This window comes from Periophthalmus magnuspinnatus, chromosome 3, assembly GCF_009829125.3.
Source record: "Periophthalmus magnuspinnatus isolate fPerMag1 chromosome 3, fPerMag1.2.pri, whole genome shotgun sequence".
Taxonomy (NCBI): domain Eukaryota; kingdom Metazoa; phylum Chordata; class Actinopteri; order Gobiiformes; family Gobiidae; genus Periophthalmus; species Periophthalmus magnuspinnatus.
Window position 1 is genome coordinate 30,041,061 of NC_047128.1, and position 21,892 is coordinate 30,062,952.

General features: G+C 42.3%; 1 protein-coding gene across 3 annotated transcripts in view; it reads right to left on the reverse strand.

Annotated features, from left to right (window-relative positions):
- The window catches only part of zfhx3b (zinc finger homeobox 3b), a 107,002-nt gene that overhangs the window by 51,956 nt on the left and 33,154 nt on the right, over positions 1-21,892 (reverse strand). For 2 of the 3 annotated variants that reach the window (XM_055229055.1, XM_033991719.2), the window contains exons 2-4: positions 15,276-17,726; positions 14,540-15,119; positions 13,362-13,858 (exon numbers count right to left, since the gene is read on the reverse strand). In XM_055229055.1, the coding sequence (XP_055085030.1) occupies positions 13,362-13,858; positions 14,540-15,119; positions 15,276-17,690 (3,492 nt within the window). In that variant the 5' untranslated portion in view covers positions 17,691-17,726. The remainder of the gene's footprint in view (positions 1-13,361; positions 13,859-14,539; positions 15,120-15,275; positions 17,727-21,892) is intronic. The other variant, XM_055229049.1, reaches the window with a different exon arrangement.

Sequence of the window (21,892 nt, forward strand, 5' to 3'; positions counted from 1 at the left end):
ATGTTGATTGTGTAGGCTGCAGCACTTTAAGTGTGTATGGGGCACGTTTGTGTAGCAGCTGCAAATCGGACGTGAACTAACACAAGTAATGCTGTGACAAGGAGTTGAGTAATACACTCTCCCATACACATGCATGGAACAAGAGTCGGGTAATCCCTCCTTCAATAATGACCCTCGGTTCAAAACAATAGCTCTCAATCAGCTGATCAATGCGTCCACATAATTCATGTGTGGCCCTATCTCTGAAAGAGAGGAGAGAAGGGGAAGCAGCCAGTGCAGGCGCTGCAGAGATCAATGCCCTGTGTGGTGATAACGAGCCCGGGCCTATGCCCACAGGAGCCTGCTCTGCTGTCTTGGCTCTCTCTCATTAAGAACATTTGGATAAGCATGACCATACATACATAATGTGCACTTGTAATGGCAGCCTGATAAACACATCTCCCCTTTCCTAATGAGCGGGCCCCTGCTTATGTGACACAAAGCCATGTCTCTAAACAGGCAGGAAATGATGTCAGACCCCAAACAAGAAAAAAGAGGAAAGCAAATTAACAGCAAGCTGTTGCCCTCCTCTTTCAGTAGCTAATTAACAGCTTAACCTCCCGGTGCTTTTATGAAAGCCATGCTGGGAGGAGCTTGCCAAAATTGCAGTACAATAAGACAACCTGCAGGAGGCGAGAGCAGGGTGGAGCCATGGGGGTACCCAAACAACTGTTCAACTGCTTGACATCCACTGGCAGAGTACCATCTGGAGCTGAATGAGGCAAATCAGGACCTGCCCATGCCATTCACTTTATCACACGCTGCACTGTCAACAGGCCTCCATTTTGACCAACGGTGACAATAAAGACATTATTAAGAAGACGTTTCACTACAGATATGTCGTTATCACTAGTTATGTCGTACTGTGGAAACACATTATAACTTTTCCTACAAAATTACCTTCAAATGAAAGTGAGTGAAATGCTGTTCTGGTACCAAACAGCAGCATAATCAAATGCTCTATGCTTTACCTCCATTTGTGCATACTATTCACCGGGGGAAATTGTGGCCTGTTCTAATGTCACTGAATCACCTTCTATCTACTTATAATATAAAAACTAAAACCCCAGTTTAAATGTCAGTTGTGTCTAATATGACAACAATGTGATCCTGAGTAACATTCCCAGAAGACTATCTACAAGTTTGTTACACCAAACAGAGAAGGTTTAGACTATAAATCAAATGGAAGTGTATGTCTCTGGGAATTGAAGGCAAATTCCAGGAATGCATGACAGGCACCATTCTGGCCGCCGCAACAACTGTATAGGACTGTTAATGGCAAGAATGGAGTACAAAAATCCCATTGGTAGTTAATACTTCTGCTAACATTTTGGCCTTGGTTCAAATATAAAACTGAGAACAATCTCCTCAAGCATGTATTATCAGGTTTTCACCGCTGGCAATCTCAGTTTGGTATTGTAAATATTTTATTGCCATATAATTGGTCACTGCTTCAGGCTACATAAAATGAAGCAATGCATATTTTTCTAACTAAGCTGTATTCTTGTTATGTAAAATGTAAATATTTTATGCCTTTTGGAATTTCATTAGGACTAAGATGTGCTCAGCTGGTGTCAATATTTAACATAGCCATGTGTATAAACATTATAGTTCTGAGAGAAAAAGCAGCTTTTTAGAGAGGTCTTTAAATTCAAAATTAATAGGAAGGGTCGAGTGGATTTGAATACAAAGAGCAGGTCTACATATGAGCACATTTGCATAGAACATGAAACTACGGTTGAGGGTTCTTTAAGCAATTCACCGCACAATCCATCCCACCAGTGTTCCCCATTGAGCTTTTTATACTGCAGTAAATGAAATGCTTTACCTTCCAACAGAGCAGAGAGGTTTCAAGTGGCACGAAAAATACCATTGGGTCGAGCATTTGAATAGCGGTGCACTTTTAGGGTCAAGAAGAACTTAGCACCAAAATCTGAAATATTTAGTCTTATGTAAAAACAGGAGCTATTTCCGTGTGTGTAATGGAAATTGAAAAGGCACGGATGCTTCCAATGTCATTGAAAGATAATTTGGATTTTTTTCAGCCCAAGACCCTGGTAGCCTCTGACCTATGCCCACGGGGAATAATGCACTTCTGGTGAAAAATGGTGATCTTTGCCGTGCCCCCCTCTTTCCCATCAGCAAAAACCAAATCTATCACTAATACATATAGAGCTGCGCAACACAGATTTCCTAACAGGGTCATTCCGTTGGGCGTGCTCATTAGCAAAGAAAAACCTACCTCCACTTTCTATAAAAATGGAACAAAAGTGTTCATTGATCAACCTGGTCAATTAACAATCAATAACCTAAACCTTCATCATTCCCAGCGCAGCGTAATTGCAGCTGAAATATAGTTGTCATCACTAAAAATCAAACACGGCCCGGGCTAATTGGAGCAGGCTTATTGCTGCAGTCATAAAGGCAAAAAGCTCTGCACTGGCCCACAAAGACTGGCTCTGAGCGCTTACTGGATGCTACAAAAATAACTGCCCACGCCATTAGCCAGTGTCATCACTGAGGTCACTGTGCTGGTTGTCCATGTGGGGACATCTGAAACAGGGCAGCACCCAACAAGAGCTTGTTGTGTTCCTCAGTAAAACTTGCACATGTAAGTTACACAATTATATTCAATTCTTTTTTCCTGGGACAACTTGTGATTTGGATCTAATGCATTAGATGACTCTTCCAATTAAACAATTTGTTGACCTTTATGTTAAACACTGTCCAAAAGGAGTGCTCTAATTTCCCAGAGAGCATGATAAGACGGTTAGGGAGGTGCTGAAGCAGAGCCAAGCCTGGAGCAACTATTTTACGCCCACTGTTTTCAAATGGATGTAACATTCTATAACAGTCTCTTCAGCAGTGAAAAGTCTGTTAAATTACATTTTTTGATTCATCAGTAAATCTTACAAAAGTGTCAGTCTAATGAGTAGTTTTAACAAAACAAAAAAGCATAATACAATGTTGTAAGTAGAGCACCGCTCTGCTCTGAAGCAGGTTTGTGCTGCCGTGGCGACAGGGTTTGGCAGAAGAGCAAGGGGAAGTATATCGTAGAACACCTCTGACTTGCTCTCCGCTCTTCTCTCTCTCAGTGCATTCCCAACCAAAGCGCCGGGGGCGCCATGCTTGTAAAGAAACCACAGGCTTTTGAGTGCCTCTTGTATTTACAAACGGAGGCATGTTGGAATCAAAGGCATTACCACATGACACAACACATTAAACAGTTGACAGATTGAGGATTTATAGAGAGCAGATAGTGGCTGAGGTAAACAGGAAAGAGCTATAGTCGCATTAGTTACTCACAGCTGTATGAGAGTTAGAGCACGACTTACCCAAACCAAAGCAGACCCCTCCTCCTGTGTGGTGTACTGTAGTACTCCAGGTGGAGGCACATATCACTTTCCCATCTACTTCCTGTTTCTCTGTCTCCACCCCCTCACTGTCTCTCTGTGCTCTAAAACTGATTCTGTTCTCAACCTTTTGAAGAGCTTCTCATTACCCAATCTTCTAAAAAATTCAAATCTGCAGTTAAAGATTTTTTTCCTTCCCATCGTCTGTCCCGTGAATGTTCCGTTGTGTTACTGCCTCACCTCAGTTTTTATTTCACCCTTATCAGCAGGGACCTAAAAATATAAATGATGAATGGAATATGATATTTTAAAGTCTTATCTGTTCATACAGGGGAATAATAGGGTAGTTAATCCTGGAGATCCGACTCAAATTGATTAATCAGCACATGCAGACAATCAAATAAATGATTAATATTCCCCAGTCCTGTGGTCAGACAGTTGGCCCTGAAACCATCAGTAATAATTCAGTGAGCCTTGCAGACCACAGCCTGCAGTCAGCCGGCCTCACTCAGCACCACCTCTCTGATGTTCACTCTTGCACTACCGCGCACGCCCAGCAGGAGGAATCTACTGTCTGTCTGTGCAGCAACGGAGGCATAGACAAAAGACAGTGCTGTTGATGGGATAGCATAGAATTATCTTACTAGATTTTACATACAGTTATAACTTCCTCGAACCTGTACTGTACTGGATCTTAAAGTTTGAGTCACAGTGGCTTTTTTTATTGTTGTCGTTCATCAACTTTTGCACAGTATTTTACGTCAGTTTCTAACTAGCCTGCCCCCGAGACTCCTGTGCTATACAGCCATGGGGAAAGTGTCAATATAAATGCATTCATTTTCGATCCCAATAGCCTCCCACAGAGGTTAGCCACATCCTTCTCCTTCTGTATGGTTGACCAGAGATAAAGTTGGAATCATACAATACTGCATGTGGCCCCAATAGAAGCATAAATGGCAATGTTCAACAAGATATACACCCATATACTGTATGTTTATTGAGCTTTTGAGTGGCAAGGGGTAACTTGTGGGCGTGGAATCTGTGCCCTCTGTCAATACTTGGAGACTTGAGCATTTGGACTGTGACTTTAAGCACCTTGTATAAACTTAACATTAAATATACACTATAGTTAATGCAAGTACTTCATATCCAAATCCCTGTTGTGCTGGCCTTTGGTTGTTCTGACTGGTTTGCTCCCCGGTTGGGATGACCACTGCTACCACGACCACGACACCCTATCTCTTCTCTTGGCTGGTATATTTTAACATAGCCCCTGGGCTTTACAACAACCATTTACAATCCATCTCAAAGACAATGACCTTGGGGGAGTGTAGATGCTAATATCAGTGTTGCAGCTATAACATATTTTCATAACCTTTAACTACTGTTTGGTAACTTTCGACCTTCTACTTGCTGCATTACAACTGCATGAACGCTGGGCTCAAGTATAAGTGGCCATTCGGTGTTGTAGCTTTTTGTCCTTGATAAGTGTGAGTAGTGAATAGTGGCAGTTTTATTTTAAGTGTCACTTTGATCTGGGCTCCTGCTCCACTGTTTAGAAATCCATCGTACAAATATTTAGCAGAGAAAATGGCTGGTGTGGAGTGTCTCTGTGCTGATGTGTGAATGAGGCCACCACAGACCTAAAGCTTATAGACCTCGGGCTGCATCTATCATATCTGCTGCTGCTGCTACTGTGTCTCTGCCTATTGTGTGGCCATGCAGAGGGCGCAGCCAAGTGCAACAATAAACACTCAGCGTTTACTAGGCATGACAGATAGTAGAGCAGAAAACACCAACACAAGCATTTGTTTAAAACTACTACATTACACTATGGGGGTTTGGCTTGTATTGACTGGAATGTGGAGATCTGGTACTACTGGGTTTGAATGCAACTTTAAGAAGGGGTTTACAGATCCAAAACTAGGGCTGCAGGGTTAATAGTAATTAAACCGAAATTACATTTTGAATGAACATAATTAGCAAATTGCAAAGGCTGTAATTAAGTACCTCCATGAACAACAAAATATCCTCTATTTTCCTGCATAAAAACTGCTAAATATAGATTAGATCTGTTCAAGCATGTTCTGAAATACATGTGATTCTTGTGTTAGTTTGTTGGTTCATAGACTTGTTTGGATAACTTTCCAAAACCGTTAAGCCCAGATTCAAACCCATAAGGAAAAGCGCTGATATGTACATGTTTTTTTTTCTCTACGCAGGGGATAGTTGGTAAATGGTTGGTAAATCTCATAGTACAATAGCAAATCCATCTCTTACAGCCAGTTAAATACATTTTAATTGATACCATATTTGGCTTGAAACTCTTCAGTAGGACTAGATTCTTAGCTCTATACACTAACATCCACCAGCTGTGACCTTTACTCCTCAAATTCTACCACTACACAAAATCTTTTCATTTGGGCCACTGATAAATAGTAATGACATTCTTTTTCCGAATTGTTATATTGTCTATAGTAAATAAGCATTACATGGAGGACGTACGTAGTATTAGCAGTTGTACCGACAGAAGCACTGAAAAGGGAGGGATTTGCTGGTCATGACACAAGTTACTATTTTCTTCCAGTAGCATGCATACTTTATATAATTACAAATATTATTATTGCTTTTTACATAGAATTGTGTACGATCATAACAGAAACAGGTTGAAGATGGACTCCACAGACTGCTGCATAATGATGTGTGTTGCTTAATGTAAGTTGTCAGTGCGAGTGGTCTGTCAGTGTACAGTAAGAGCAGTGGAAGTGTGTGTCTGTGGGCAGAGGAGGGGGCGAGGGGGTGAAGGGGGCTGCTGGTGGACCGGCTTGTCGATCGATGCAATGATTGGCAGTTAATGGCTTTTCCGGTTCTGCCTTGGTAACCCTGGTCTGATGGCTGTTGCTTCTGATCAGAGATGGCAGATGGGCTTTGATTTTTGAATAGAAACCCGTGACTTTGTAGAGATGGCTTCATCTTGTTAAATCATTCAAAGTTATGTTTAATGCTTGGAATAGTTCTATATTTTTTAGATAAGTTCTGATCATTAGTACTTTTATGGTTAAAGTTTAAAGTTTTACACGAGATGGAATGTTTGATCAAAACAATATGTGCATGGCTGGACAAAAAAGAAAGCAAAAGATTTTCAGATTTGCACTGTATCTACAGATGCAAAAAGACTACACACCCCAGTGACATCAGTAAAAATAGCACTCCATTTATTAAGATGCTTTCTCTCTCTCTCCCCCTCTCTTGCCTTGCAAATTAATACATTGATCATTTGAATAATTATTTGCATTCTAGATCTCTCAAATCCTTGTTCAACTTTTAACAGCTCCCCAAGTTTGTGTTTAAACAGTAGCTCCACAGACAGCGCTTATGGTTCAAATTATTTCAACATGACTGTTCCAACCTAACAGGCATAAATTAAGGAAATTCCTATCTAGTGACAGAGATTGGTCATCTGAAGCAGGCACGCTAAGTTTGAATTATTCAGTGGTGCTTAATTTTAAGGACAGTGTTGACTGAATGTGGTGACATGAAAATGTTTTCTAAGCTAAGACAAAGCAGTGAGTGCTTTTTGTGCATCTGAGGAGATCTGTGAGGCTCAGGGTCTTTGTAAATGAACATGGGATTGAAAAAGAACTTCATAAGCCACAAATGTGTGGAAGTGCTTACAGAGAACAAGAGCCAAAACTTCAATGGTTTGCTTTCAGCAACTCTGCCTTGTAAAAAGTCCTCAGACGGACTAACCCTGAGGTTGCCACATAAAGGAGCAGCAGAGGTGAAGGTGAGGACCACTCTGTCTATTCTGGGCATCAGTTTGTCATGGAGGAATGCACAGGCCATAAAGTATCTGTGCCCTTGAAAAGCTCAAGAGCATTCTTGTCCCTAACTCTTAAAGCTGTCTCTCTCACACACACTCACTATCACTTTCCTCCCGCTTCCTCCCCCTCGCTCAGCTCCTGCAGCGAGTTTAAAGTAGAACACAGGTGTAGAAGACAGTACCCGTGGGAAAGATAACATTTGGGAACATTCCTCGGGTTAAAAAGGAACTTTTCTCCCCATATTCTTCATCTAAGCTACTATGTAATTGCTTTGTTTCCAAGACTTTGCCTCGTTCCCCTTTGCGGCTCCAACCCACACTCCCTCATCAATGTCTCTTACATCACTGCCAAGTCATTTCCATACAATCATTTAAACAAGACGTTCACGTCTCTGCAGCTTTTATATTGTAATCTTTCCATCTTAACTAGTCGTTGTATTCAATAAAAACTATGATGAGAAAACAAGGTGCAAAATGATCTTTACCAGAGGCTCCAATAAAAACACATGACACCCTGGGCTGCTCCACTTAATTACAAAAGGATGAAACCTTTCTCGGCTACATCTGGAGAAATCATTGTCTGCACAATGCTGATAGATTTATAACTCCCGGTTCTAGCCCAGACTCCAGCACATAGCAATTAGGCAAAACACGGATGAACATAGTGCTGTGAAAGGGCTATTCTGCTGCACCACTAAAGAAGAGGCCTCTAAGTCTATAGACATCACATAAAACATGTGGCCCACAAAATAGTCCCCAGCACAGATATTCTCAACTCAAGTTGGCACAGTCACCAAATATAAAGATAACTTCCTCCAGAAACTGTAGCAGTTTTCATATTCCACAGTGTTATAATCACTGAATTACTGAAGGTAGTTTCTGCACTGATGGCATTTCATTATCAAGAGGAAAATCCACAACATAGTAGTGATTTAGATCCATGATCACACAAAAAATCTGAGCACCAATTGTATGTATTTTTCCTGCTTCCAATAACTTTAACCTGTATTGGCCTATAGAATGTAGCCATAAATGTCTAGTATTCTGTACTTTATCATGTTTGTTCTTTACATCAGTATTCGTGAGTTAATTAATGACTTTGTGCTCAGGTGATCTGGAACCTACATGGACACTAATTTTACTAAAGTTTGAATGCCAAATACATGTGTTCACAGAAATAGTCAGCTAATAACAAATAATCATGGGCCTAATATCAAAGTAGAATCATATGTGATTGAACTGTATTCTAAAACATCAAGTGAAAATAAAAGCAGAACATACTGTTAGTTCATTGGTATGTTTAAACGACAATAGCTCCTTTACTAGTGAATACATTCTGGATGCTTTTGTTTCTGGGGTCACTTTTGTCCGTGTCCAGGCACAGATAAATGTGCCTGGAGAGAGACAAAAGCACTGCCTTGTGACCGCTGTAAGCATTAAATCCCTGCATTATACTCAGTTTTCTCAAATGTACAAATACCATACTCCTCCCTATTCTTTTTGGTGTCACACGTCAGACCAACCCTCAAAGCTGCTGCAGCTGTGTTACAGGTCGGAGCATTGGGATCTTCCCTCAGTCTTCTCCAGAGGTAAAAAGCAAAAGTTGTGAAATTCTTGCACACTGCCAAACAGTGAGCCCCTCTGCCCCCTCACAGACCTCCTCTCTGTATTGTTACATTCTATTCTTTCTTCTTCCACTCACCACTCTACGTAGCTCTAATGTGTTTGACATGGGTTAGAGCATACAACTTCCCACAGGCAAATTCTACAGCACAAAGGAAAGTTGGATTAGGTGACAGAACTGAGTAGGTGTTACAGAGGCCTATGGAGACTTAGCTCTTCTTATGAGTGATGTCAGTTTTTGATCACATGCAAAGTGAAAGTTTTGATCAAAATGTGTATAAACGGCGATTAATAAATGATGTAATTGATGGAGTTCAGATGCCTGCTGTCATGTGGCACTTGAGAGGCAGGCCTGCTCGGCTCTGTGTGTATGTGCATTAACACGCTGGTGCATGTGAGAGGAGAGAATGGGCTGTCTCCCAGGATGTGCTGCAAGCGCTTTATTAGAGCGGTAGTACCAGTAAATCAGAGCTCAGCCCTTCCTGGAATTGCTGCAACCTTTCCCACTGAGCACTATTACTGAACAATCATAGGCCAGCCATGATAATTAGCAGAGTATCTATTCACCCAACCCTCCTGTCGCCCCTTCTCATTCTGCTGCTGCAGCCTCCATCCCTGTCCACTTCTTAAACATGTCTGATGGGGAGTCTGGCGCCCACTGGACCTCCTTTTTACCTGGCACAATTTTACAACCTCAGTTCCCAAAAATCAGCTATGATATGATGCCAAATGTAACTAAAAACAACATGCAATCATCTGGAAATCTGGAACTAGCCTTTCATTTCAATATGTAACTTTTTCATTTGCATATATTTCGTTTAATGACTTAACATCCAATACAAAATCTTGCACACAGTCACTTTATATGTGCTCCTCCATATCTTTCTATTCCTTTTGTCATCAGTTATCACCATCAATTTGTTCTGCCTCCCAGTATAAAGTATTATCATTATATTTTGCTTTAAGATGGCACGGCTTGTTCTGTTTCTCAAAGTTTGAACCCATTAGGATCCACTGATTATACCTTACTTATTGTATAACAGGCATAAATCATATATCATCTGAAAATGGGTAAAGCCTCATCTGATTTAAATGTACGGGAACTTAATTGCAGCATGATACATGATGGTTCTGACCCAGCCCTTAGTGCACCAGTGTATACTGTCCAAGAGCAATGGAGTCAATCCTAGTACTTATAGTCATTAATGGGAAGAGGTCAATGGGGCAAGCATTCCTGTATCTGAGAAGCGGGTTGTTTTGCTGAATAGCATCATCAGTAAAATACCCTAATGTGTTTTAATGTAACCACTAATCCTCTCATTCACATCACAGCCCTTCCACCTCGATTAGGTTTCATTGTGATTATTCTCTCTGTGGTGAGGATGAGATTTTTTGTTCTTCCATGTTAACTGATTCTTTTGGATTGCACTGAAGGGGAAAATAGTGCAAGTCTATCTGAAATGTTGTGTAATGACCCTGTGTATGTCAGGAATCAGGATAGATAAAACCATGTGGGATCAAATGTGTTGAGAGAGATGAAGACACTGCATGCAGCCAACATGTGAAAAGTTTGTGTGTGCAGCTCCAGGGTGTGAGGACTTTTCTCGGTTAAAGATTCTCTGTCTGATAGTGACGGCACTTTCTTCCTCTCCTTCCATTGCCAAGCGGCATCTGGAGTGGATTTTGTGCTAGCAGACACCGAGGAACATGATTACATTCGGCTAACTGTGCTCTAAACTGATTATGCATGTGCCAAGCTAATGGACTACATTTGCAAGAGGAAAAATAACATCCAATCAATCTCAATTACCGCCGATTGCACCGGCCCCTGAGACGAGGAAGGTAGCCAGCTAACCCCAAGGCTGAGCTCCTCCCCTTTGCCTAACCCCTGACTGGAAGCGGAGGCCTGTGGCTGGGCCTAAACCCCACCCATTATGTCTGCATATAACAGGCCCGTTGGACTAGTTCCACTCATCTCAGCAGCATAAGCAGACAAAAAGCTACTGTTCACACAATACGCTATCTACATAACAATGAACTATGTACATGCTGTATCTATATCAAATTAGAATGGCTTTTTTGTTTTCACAGATACAGTGGAGGCAGCCAATGAGGTGAGAGAGGAACACCACTTAGCATCCTGAACTGTGCTGCAGCCACACCTGGGTCCAGGTGAGCCCCAAGACATGTCATTATTCTACTGGTATTTTGTTTGGAAGTTAAAACTGTATATTTCTCAGTAAACGGGAGAAGACATAGGTTACAGAGGTTCATGCCGCCGGGACGCCTCGCTGGATCTTCAGTAGTCTTTCGGAACATTCCAGCATGCGGGGTAGTTGGGGTGATATTTTTAGAAAGCCCTAATATGGACCACATACCACAGACTCTCAAATTATCCCATCCAGCTTAGCCCTCAGTTTAAACCTTCCTTTTTAATTCCTGTAATTACAGACTCCAATTTATATGGAGCTGTGCACACAAAGGCTCTATTTAATGCAAACCAGTTTGATTTGGGTGAAGTGTCCCTAGCATCTCCCACATCTGACGCTGTGTTTGCTGACTCAATGATTTATTTTCCCCTGAAAAAGGTTCAAATGGTGCCATTTGTTTCAGATTTATTTTTTGTGAGAGTAATACTTTAATGATGATTTTTCCTGTTTTTGTACTTTGCATAATATTCAAAGTTTGTTTATGGTCTTGTGGCCCACTGTGGACTTCTGGCTGTCAGTATCTTTACCAGAATAGTAAATCCAACACAGTGCACAGACTCTAACGATGTGGGGAGTCTGCGCAGCCAAGAGACCTCACAAATATATATTTGTTGTCTGCTAATCACATTTGAGAGTCATAAAAGGCTGACATAATTCTTGTCAACCACTGTACATCTTTGTTTTTGAAGCCTGTCTATACGGCAGAGGGCATAAAGGCCTTACTGTTCTGAGGCTGAGTGAGCAGGTAACTTCTGGACAAATGAACACGCTCTTAGTCACAAGATCAATTGGTTTTAAGAAATATGGAGCCATCTTAAGAGGCTTAAGTCATAAAAAATGATCATGCCTGGATGTGTTGTACATATTTAATCCCCTCTGCCTGAGCAGCAGTGTGACATATGTCTGCTGTCTTCAAAAAGAGAGTGTCTTCTGCATTTTAGGCTTACAGCTTACAGTGGTACGCACAGATCATAAAACGTAAATGGGCTACTGTCTACGCTGTATTTACCCTGGGAGACCAATAAGCGCTTTGATAGGTGTGAGGAGCAGTAAGAGAGTGTCAGAGCCTGTCTATTTCAGGCTGGTGGTACTGTCATTGGAATGTGGGCCAGGATCAGTACAGCTCCTCAGGCCAAGAGTTTAATACCATAGTATACTTGCTGCTAGTACAACTGACTATTCACACATACTGTATACTGATCTGACTATATCTTAATACTCTGTCTGAAATATTCTCTAGAAGCTCCTTTGTCTTGTCAGTTTTCACACAATAAAAAATATCTGCTGCATAAAGCCCAAGTGCAAAGATGCCACTAGAGAGCAGAAGTACTCACATTGTTGGATGACTTTCAAATAGCCTTTTTAAGTGAGTTTAAATGAATCACTTCAGCCCAGCTCCAGTCTGGAGAAAACACTGTAATTACGCCAGCACATTACTCAAACAAATATCCTCTTTGCTTTAATTAAATATCCTCTTGTCTTTAAAGCTATCCTGTGCATTTTGAAGTGGGACTAATTTGGTCTTAAAATGACATGATTCAATGGTTTAATTTGTTTGGTATTCATACATGTAAATGTTTTTACTTTATTTAACAAGGAGTAATGCTCTCTAGTAAACACATCTGTATTCATACAGATATGGTGGGTGAAATCTCTTGGCCAAAGATTCAATGACAGTATGCAATGCCAGGAGGGAATGCTTGCAGCTATAATTATTTCCTAATAGCAGTGTATGTATAATAGAAGGGCTATGTTTTATTACTGTGTCTGTGGGTCAATGTGCTGGTGTGCACAGCTATGCCAGATTAGGTTAAGTGTAGAGTGGCTAAAGCCACAGACACATAGGATAGATACCTAAGTGGAATCAGGCCTGTTAGATTTATGGCCATTTGTTCGGTGAGTGTTCATCCATTGGCTATTATGGAATGATTAGAGGAGAAGGTGAAGCTCCAAGTCCAGCAAAAATCAATACGGCTGTCGAGAACGATTCAGCCTTTCCCGCTCCGAGGAGTATTAGCACCAAACCTCTGTCTCCTCACACTTCTTTATTCGTCTCTACTGGTTCAGCCATCGCAGCCAAACCAGTTTCCTCTACCACTATCTGGTGTGGCTTCAATATGAACTAAAAGTTACAACCAGCGAACAGTAACAGCAAACAAGCACTATCACTAGTATATATGCAATGTGCAAGGTTTCATAAGAGAAAAATAATTGTAAAAATACTTCGTATTTGCCTTGCAAGCTTGACAGATTATTGGTAATGGCAGTGAATAAAGCTAAAGGGAGGGAATAGCACTGTGTTTTTACACCAACCTTATAGAGTTTGAGGCTAGCTTCATGTCGGGAGTTGACAGTATGCATCCTCAGCTTCTCCAGACTGTTGGTGTAGTAGTCACAGGCATTGCACTTCAAGTGAACTGGATTTCCAATGGCCACACACTTGAGGCGCCACTCGTTGCCTTTGCCTCCTTCTTTAATGTGTGCCACCAGCTGATACTTCTGAACATGCTTGTCTGTCTTGCAGTGCAGCTGAAAGTTGGCCTTGAGCTGGGTAGTGTAGTGGCACAACTTGCACTGGTGTGAGTCTCCCACCACAGCCCTCCACTCCTCCTCAGGCAGGCTGCGTTCAGCTCCCATGTGCAGGCCCAGCACCTCCAGGTTGTCGGTAGTGAAGCGGTTACACACAGCACACTGAAAAAGCTTCAGGGAAGGGTCGCTGGTCTGGGACAGACTCTCTCCCAAAGTCATCAACTCCTCAGACACCAACTGCCCTCCACCCAATCGGACATCCATAGGAATATCTCCTCCTACTGGAACAAATTACAGATAAAAATTTGTTATATTCTACTATATCAATATTGATGATGCTGCACACGTTATACATTATATATTTGGAAGCAAGTAGCAAATATAGCATGTAGTCTTCAGACAGCAAAAGAATGGTGAAGTGATGGGACAACAGGATGCTTGTTCATTTTAATGTTTCAAAAAACAACATTTAGGCAAATAACCTTTTTATCTTTCAGTGCCAGTCTGAGCATTCAGGTTGAATAATACATAGTTATAGCGCCAAAAAGTATTGCTGCCAAATGCAGTTCTTACAACTTTCTCCAAGAAATATGATTGAACTGCAGAATCATTTACAGATTTACTTTACTGTGTGGGATACAAATGTAGGCCAATATTTCCACTATGTAGGTCCATAATGAGAGATGACCCTACAGTAGTTATTGCTATGGACATTTGTCATACTGGCCTTCTGTGCTTATGTATCATTATACTACCAAAAGTATGTTTCTTCTTTATTTCCATGATTTTTTATATATATATATATATATATATATATATATATATATATAATATTGTATATATAATATAATATAATATATAATATATAATATAAATGTAAAAAAATATATATATATATATATATATATAATATTGTATATAAAAATTAAAAAAATACTTATTAACAGTTACTTATTTCTTACCAAGTGCAGGAGCCAAGGCAGCCATATTAGGGTCCAGATGAAAGCCCCCCATCAGAAATTGTGCCTCTGCTCCAGCAGGGTCTATCTTGAGTCCCGGTGGGAGGCTCATGTTCTGGCTCAGGTAGTACTGGTAGAGTTCAGCCTCAGACGGTGAAGGCATGGCTCCAAGCCCGAGGCGGCCATGTTGCATCTGTGTGACGTTCTGCTGGAGCAGCATCATGTTGTGCATGTGCTTCTCACTTGTCATGTGGATACGAAGGTTCCGTGCAACATTGGTTTCATAGTCGCACACTTCGCACCTCCACGTGGGCTTGTTTTTCAGCTTGGTGGGTGAAGGAGCACCACACTGCCCTCCCATGTGGCTGGAGGACTGAGTGGGGTGGTGGTGAGGAGGATGATGGCTGCTGGCTTGTGTCACCGATGGCACAGCCACCACACCTCCTGGAGCATGCCCGAACACCTGCTCCTGTGCAGAGCCAATGGAGCCTCCATTCTGCAGTGACTGCATGTTATTCAGATGCTTGTCCGACTGCATGTGGATACTGAGGTTACCCTTTGTGGTGGTTGAGTAGTTACAAACCTGATGAAAGATTTTAACAAACTGTTAGATTAGACAGTGAGACATCAGTAAGAATTTGTTGTTAATGTTTTGTCTGTTAAAGTGAAGGTTAAATTAAATTAATACAACATGGAGGTGTAAAAAACAAAAGAGAGTGCAGGTAGAGCGATGTCTTACCTCACAGCGGAAGGGCTTGTACCCACAGGTGTAGCTCTCCCCTCGGGCCAGACGCGGGTGGCTCTGACCACTGCTGCAGTACATGCAGGAACCTCCAGAATCTGGGTGCTTCTCTTTCATGTGGGCCTCCAACGTCTGCTGGTACTTGTAATGCCAGTTACATTTGGGACATTTTAGTGTCTTACATGAGTTTCGTGAGTGCATCATTGTCATGTGACCACCCAAGGACCGCGATGAGCCAAGAACTGTGTCACATTTGGGGCACTCTACCCCGCTGCTTCCACCAACTCCACTCCCATGGTTCTGTGAGCACTCACTGAGGACAGAGAGGTCACAGGGGCCCCCTGTGAGAGGGTGGGTGTGGCTGTGAGACGAGGCATGGAGGTGGTGGTGCATGTGGTGATGAAGCAGAAGAGAGCCATTCTCCTCCTCTCCCTCGGCCGGGCAATCATTTGGTTCTGGAGCTGTGGCACTATCTTGATTGGCACTTTCATCAGCAGCAGCATTGGAGGACAGAGGTGAGGAGGGAGTGCCAGCAGTGTCATCCTCACTTCGTCTGACGGCATTTGCCGCCGTTGCCATAGAGCCAGAGGACCCTTGGCAGTTAAAGCTCAGAGGGAGCTCCGAGGTCCTCCCTCCACCGTCTGCAGCTGAGCCCTCGTCCTTGACAGAAGAGGAAGTGGAAGCAAGGGCTTTGCTGCTGAGTGTGGAACTGACTGCAGAGGTGCAGGCAGAAGGCTGGAGAGCGCTACTAGGCATTAATAAAGGAGATTTGGAAATGCTTTGGTTTGAGACAGCTGGTTCCCCTGCTTCACCGCTGCTACTGTTACCACCACAGGCCACCTCCTCTTCCTCTTCTCTAAATAACACATCCTCCACCTCTTCTGAGCCTCCAGTCCGACTCAGGAGGTGGGCCCTACTTTCATGTTGTTCCTTTCCCCCATCCTCACCTTTGCAAGCCAACTCTTTCCCCCCAGGCTCCTCTGTTCTCCCTACCTGTAGGGAACTGGAGTCTTTGGCAGAGCCTGGGGATGAGGTAAGAGTGGATGCTTTGGGAACACTGAGCCCGCCAAGCGAGAGGACGGAGCTGAGTGCTGTTTGTGGTTGCTGCTGTTGCTCAAGGCCAGATTCAGAGTCTTTGTTCAGGACACCCTCGCTACCTGCACTGCTGCTGCCAGGCTCCAGATGGACACCACTGAAGGTCCCATAGAAGCTCTGACCAGAGTTAATGGGGAGCAGGTTAGGTGGCAGAGGAGTACTTTTATTTTTTGGTTCCAGGAAACTAATGAGAGGTTCCTTATCCTTCCCTATGCCCTGGATAATGGCAGATGCATGCTTGTCCCCCAGTAGCCGCCGCTCCTCCTCACACAGTGTCATGCGATGATCATGAACAGCATGTGTGGCAAAGGAACGTGCATAACCAAAGGACAGCTTGCAGAGAAAACACATGAGAATAGGTTTGCCCTTGCCATAAAGGGCCAACCCATCAAATTTGGAGAAATCCACGTTGTTGGGAACATCTTTGGATACACATGACTTCTTGGCAGACCCATCGCTGTTTAGGTAATCCTTGTTGCTTTTGTGCCGCACATCAAAAACACGAAAACTGTGCAGAACAGGGCTGAGGCCTGCCATGGTTGAGGTATTGGGGAATCCTTGGTCTGAGTTACCAAACCACTTCCCAAATGATGAGGCTATGTGAAACGTATTGATGATCTGAGGGTAGACTGTCCCTGCAGGTTCCCCTGCTTTCCCCCCACTGCTGAGAGAGTTTGTAGGGAGTAGGCCTGGTACCATACCCCCACCACTTTGGATCAACTGACTCAGGCTCTCTACTATGTAGGCTGAGCCATCTGGCTGGTAGACTATCTCTCCGGCCAAGTTCTCCACATCACTACTCTCCTCTTCATCTTCTTCCTCTCCTTCACTTCCACTTTCAGGGGCTCCCTGATGTCTTGTGGCCTGGTGACGCAGCAGAGAGGGTATGCCCCCTCCTCCCCTTGGAGCCATTGTAACCCCAGGAAAGGGCTGAAGACTTGGAAAACAGCTGTCAATCTCCATTTCATCCAAGTCCTCTAAGTCTTCCTCCTCTCCACAGCTCACTCCCTCCTGCTCCTCCTCCTCCTCGAGGCCCTCTCTTCTGGAGCCCAGTTGACCTGTGGCAGAGCTGTCCAGCTGGGTGAGTGGTGATGTCTGCTTTGGCTGCTCTCTCACCCCTTCATGAGGTGCACTGGAGTTTTGGCCAAGAGAAGAGTATGGACTGGGAATGGACAGAGGGTCCAGGGAAGGGGCCTGGTTGGTACAAGGGACCTGTGAGCTAGAGTGATCGTTCCAGGGCTGTGGTGGTTTCTGCTGCTGGGAGGAGCCAAGCCCATTGTCTGTCCCAGAAACTACGGGAGACTCACAGCTGTCCATGCTGATGCCTACATGAGGCGTTCATCGCATCCAGGCCTGTGAAGACACAAAGTAAAAGAAAATGTATTATTGCTCTGTAGGTAAGATTATTGTTTGGAGACATTAAGTAAAAATACACACAGATAATGACAGTGAGAGAAATATATGATATGATGATTATTACGGTTATAATGGAAAATAAAAAGACCAGTATAAAAGCATTAAAAGATTCAACCTAGATGCATGGCACATAGGGTGAAAGACAAAAGTATGAGATATAATTGGAAAAATGACATGGCGCTCATTACAGTAGATTAGGCACTTAAACACAATACCTGAGACAAGCACTAATAAGCCATCCATGATTCATCTGCCTGCCATATCAAGAAGGTATCATCTTTTATCTTCACCTTCCAAACAACACCCCTAATCTTATATTCTGCAGATCCTACATCCGTTTTTAATTAACTCGCAGTCAGAAAGAGAGAAACAGGCTAACTTAATGGATCAAATAGATTCGTTGAGAGATAATTAGACACTGAAAAACCACCCATCAGTGTGTGGTACATTTACATAACCAACAAAAACATGAAACCTTCATACTATTGCTTTTTAAACTCTGCATACAGTTAGAGTAAAAGTAACTATCAAGAAAAGATGAGACAAACCATACAAGAATTTTTAGTTTGCCTAAAATGCGTTAGCTTAGTGGGTACCTCACTACAGCTGTGTATTCAACATCCAATAACCTCCACACTCAAACGCTTCAGCCATCTTTTAGCCTCTGAAATAATAAATGGGAGCTGAGCATTCGGGAGCCTGGCCATGCCCCGAGCATCTGAGCGGCCCAACACAGGCAGCAATTTAGAGCGCAGAAGAGATAAAATGATAGCACTAGATACTGCTGAGCTAATAATTTTATTAAAGGGATGCAGCCAGCATTGATTAAAGGGGGCAATCGGGCTGAAACCAATAACTCCGGCCTGCCCTTTAACCTGCTAGTGCTGAATATTACATGAGCAAAGTTTCCCGGCACCACGCTCGCTGCCATGTTTCAGCTGATTAGCACATTCACTGCACCCACTTGATTTATTTACTTATTTACTTAGAGATGCAAATTTCAGCTGTGATCAGAATAGAGTCTACCCCCACACACCGTCACATATTAAGCTGTGAGGCAGAGGGGAGATTGATAATGTCTGCATGCTTCTTCATGAATGTCTGATGAAGAGCTCTTTCAGCACTGCAGCTCATAAGGATTACTCAACCTTATGTTGTAATGGAAAATAAATAAATCATCGTAGACTGATTTTAGCAAAACTACTGAATTTCACACAACTGCTGACCAAAACAATACAAGTAACTATTTAAATAAGGGATTAGGAGTTAGGGTTAGGGTATTATGCAGTTGCTGAATCATGAATCACTTTGAATAAACTATTTGCTCATGTTTTATTAAGACTATTAAAGGGATATTTATTATAAAGTGTTACCGAATAGATCAATAAATAAGTGGAAGCAGTCAGATTAAACAAACATGCAACAGTATTGGCTTTTGTTTAGGTTTGTCCCAGTAAGCACAGTGATTTTAAGTGTCTTGTCTAAGCACAGTAGTGACTGACACTTTGTTCGTGTAATCTGCAGCATCGACTCCTCCTCTAGATTCCAGTGCCTGTCCCGACCAGGCCTGACACACTGGGCCCACATGCAAGAAGTCATTAACATTTCTTCTCACACATGACCTGAAAAGTTTCCCTTCTCCTGCTCTGCTACCCCTATCCCTATCCCTATAAAATATACCTTCAACAATTAGTGGCAGACAGGATCACATAATGCCTGCAGACTGGAGCTCAGAGCGCCGTGTCCACTGCTTACAGAAAACAGGATTGCCCTTTAAAATCAAGATGGTGTAATTCAATAACCTGCAGCGGTTACTGATGAGCAATGGGATTGTCTGGAGTCGGCAAGTCGCAGATGGGCCCGGCTGATATAACACTGTTTGTCTCTCCGAGGTCTGCCTGGCTCAGTCACACCTGTTTAGAGCTTTAATAACCTGAAAGGACTGAGCTAGTACAGGACATAGACAAGGAGATGCTATAGGAAAGTAAATAAAGCAACCTTGTTATTCAACCACTAAGGTAATATGTTGCCAAAACCAGCCTGAACGACATGGGAAAACAAAAACAATATGGCTTAACAAAATCCCTAATGACAGTAGCATGATTGATTAGTGCTTTAGAACTATTTAACTTTACTGGTGAAGGGTCGTCCAGCTGTTTGTCTCCATGGAGATGTTACTGCTTTGCCTGAAATGTTCAACAATATGGCATTAAACTTATCTATCTCCATGGAAACAAGCAGGTAAAGCCACCAGGTGAAGTTATGGGTCAGATTTTCAAAGAAGCAATCCCTCTCACAATAAGAATTTATACCTTTTATTGCATTAAGACAGCTGAAATTTAATACAAACAGTACACATAAGTTTAATGCCATTCTGTGAAACATTCTGCAAAGCAATAATACCCAGGAGACCACTAGAAAAGTTACATAGTGCTCCTTTAACAAAACTACATAAGAGTAGATACAATTCATACTTCAGTGAATGGATACCTGTTAGAGATGTTGATTTGTAAGGATAGGGATCAAAATGAAACACAGTACTAATCTGATTACAGGCGAGTTTCATCACTTTCATCCCGGGTTTGGTCAAACCTTAGGAGGACCCCTCTCTTTTGGGGATGATTACAGCTCTATCACAACTCCAACTAACTAGGCACTAGATATGATGTGGATCTTTGCCTCTCCCCTACCACATTGGCAGTCAGAGAATAACACCTGAAAAAAAAATTTAATTCTTAATACGCCTAGAGGCCCCTTAACAATACAGGCGGCCTTAGTTTATAGTGTCCCTCAGTGATGTTGCTCATCTGTGTTTCGTCTGGGAGACATCACAGAACCAGGCCAGCCACCGCAGGGTACGGGGTGCTTATTGGAAAATCAATGGTGTGAACGCTAAGCAAGTTACAGGAAGATGTGGGAAGGAAGGGTTCTTATTGATAAAGCAGGAGAAGGCTTTTGATGTTGCACTAGGGACATGCTCATTGATGGGAGAACCATTGTAGTCCTGAGGCGGAGTGAGACCCAGGTTTATCTCAGAGTTTTGTTACAATTAACTATCAATAAAGGCAAGCATTTGTTGTTCTCATTAGCATAAGTCAATGATGCACTTAGAGAAAATAAACAATATCTTATTTGGGTAAATAATAGTAATAGTACGGATGTGGTGTGAGGGTAAGTGATCGATGGTGGTCGGAGAACCGGAGCAAAGTGGCGGTCTTGCTTCCCTCCATCTACCCCAGGGCAGCTGTGGCTACAATAATATATTACCATCAAGTATGAAATGAATGAATAATGCACAAAATTGTAAAAGTGACATCTGGTAAAGCAATATGTAACATTATTATTATTTATTATTATTGAAAAAAGAAACATGGCCATTCAGAGTTTGACATCAATTATATTATCCAGGCCAGAGAAAAGAGCTTTTGTTTAATCTTGCTAAAATCTCATCTAAAACTATTATCACATGAAAAAGTCACAACACAACAAAACCGACAATATGCAAATTTTAAAAACTTCACTGCGAGCATTTTTACATGCCATTTTTATTCCACAAATAAGCATATTTCTGTATTATTTTTCTATATTGTATAAAAAGTATCCAGGACCAAATGCAAATGCACAAAAGGGAATCTTAATTTACCTGTAGACAAGATAGTTTATTGAGGGCATATCTCGCTCTCTTTATCTCTACAGAGCATTGTAAACATTGATACGATTCAAGTTTGTAATTGAATCTAAGTAAAAAGAGCAGTATTGTTGATGATTGCATATATCATCTTTACCTATTGTGCTAATGCAGACGTACAGGAGCTACAGTAGTGCTTGAGCAGCAGGAGGCAAAAGTCACCTCAGGTCGATGGCACTCAGCCTGTAAACAGGGCTTCCCGTAAAATCAATGATCTTCAGTAGGAGCTATCAGTCTGCGCAACAGAAATAGCCATGGCTGTGTTGACTCTGAGGCGGAGAGAGAGAGAGAAGGAGGGAGGGGACTGGCCTGTGTGTTTACAAGTGTGTGAGTAAAAAGGCACAGTCACTACTAAGATGCTATTTCTACCAGATACTGTCCAAAATTATTCACATCCTGCACAAATTTGAAAGGT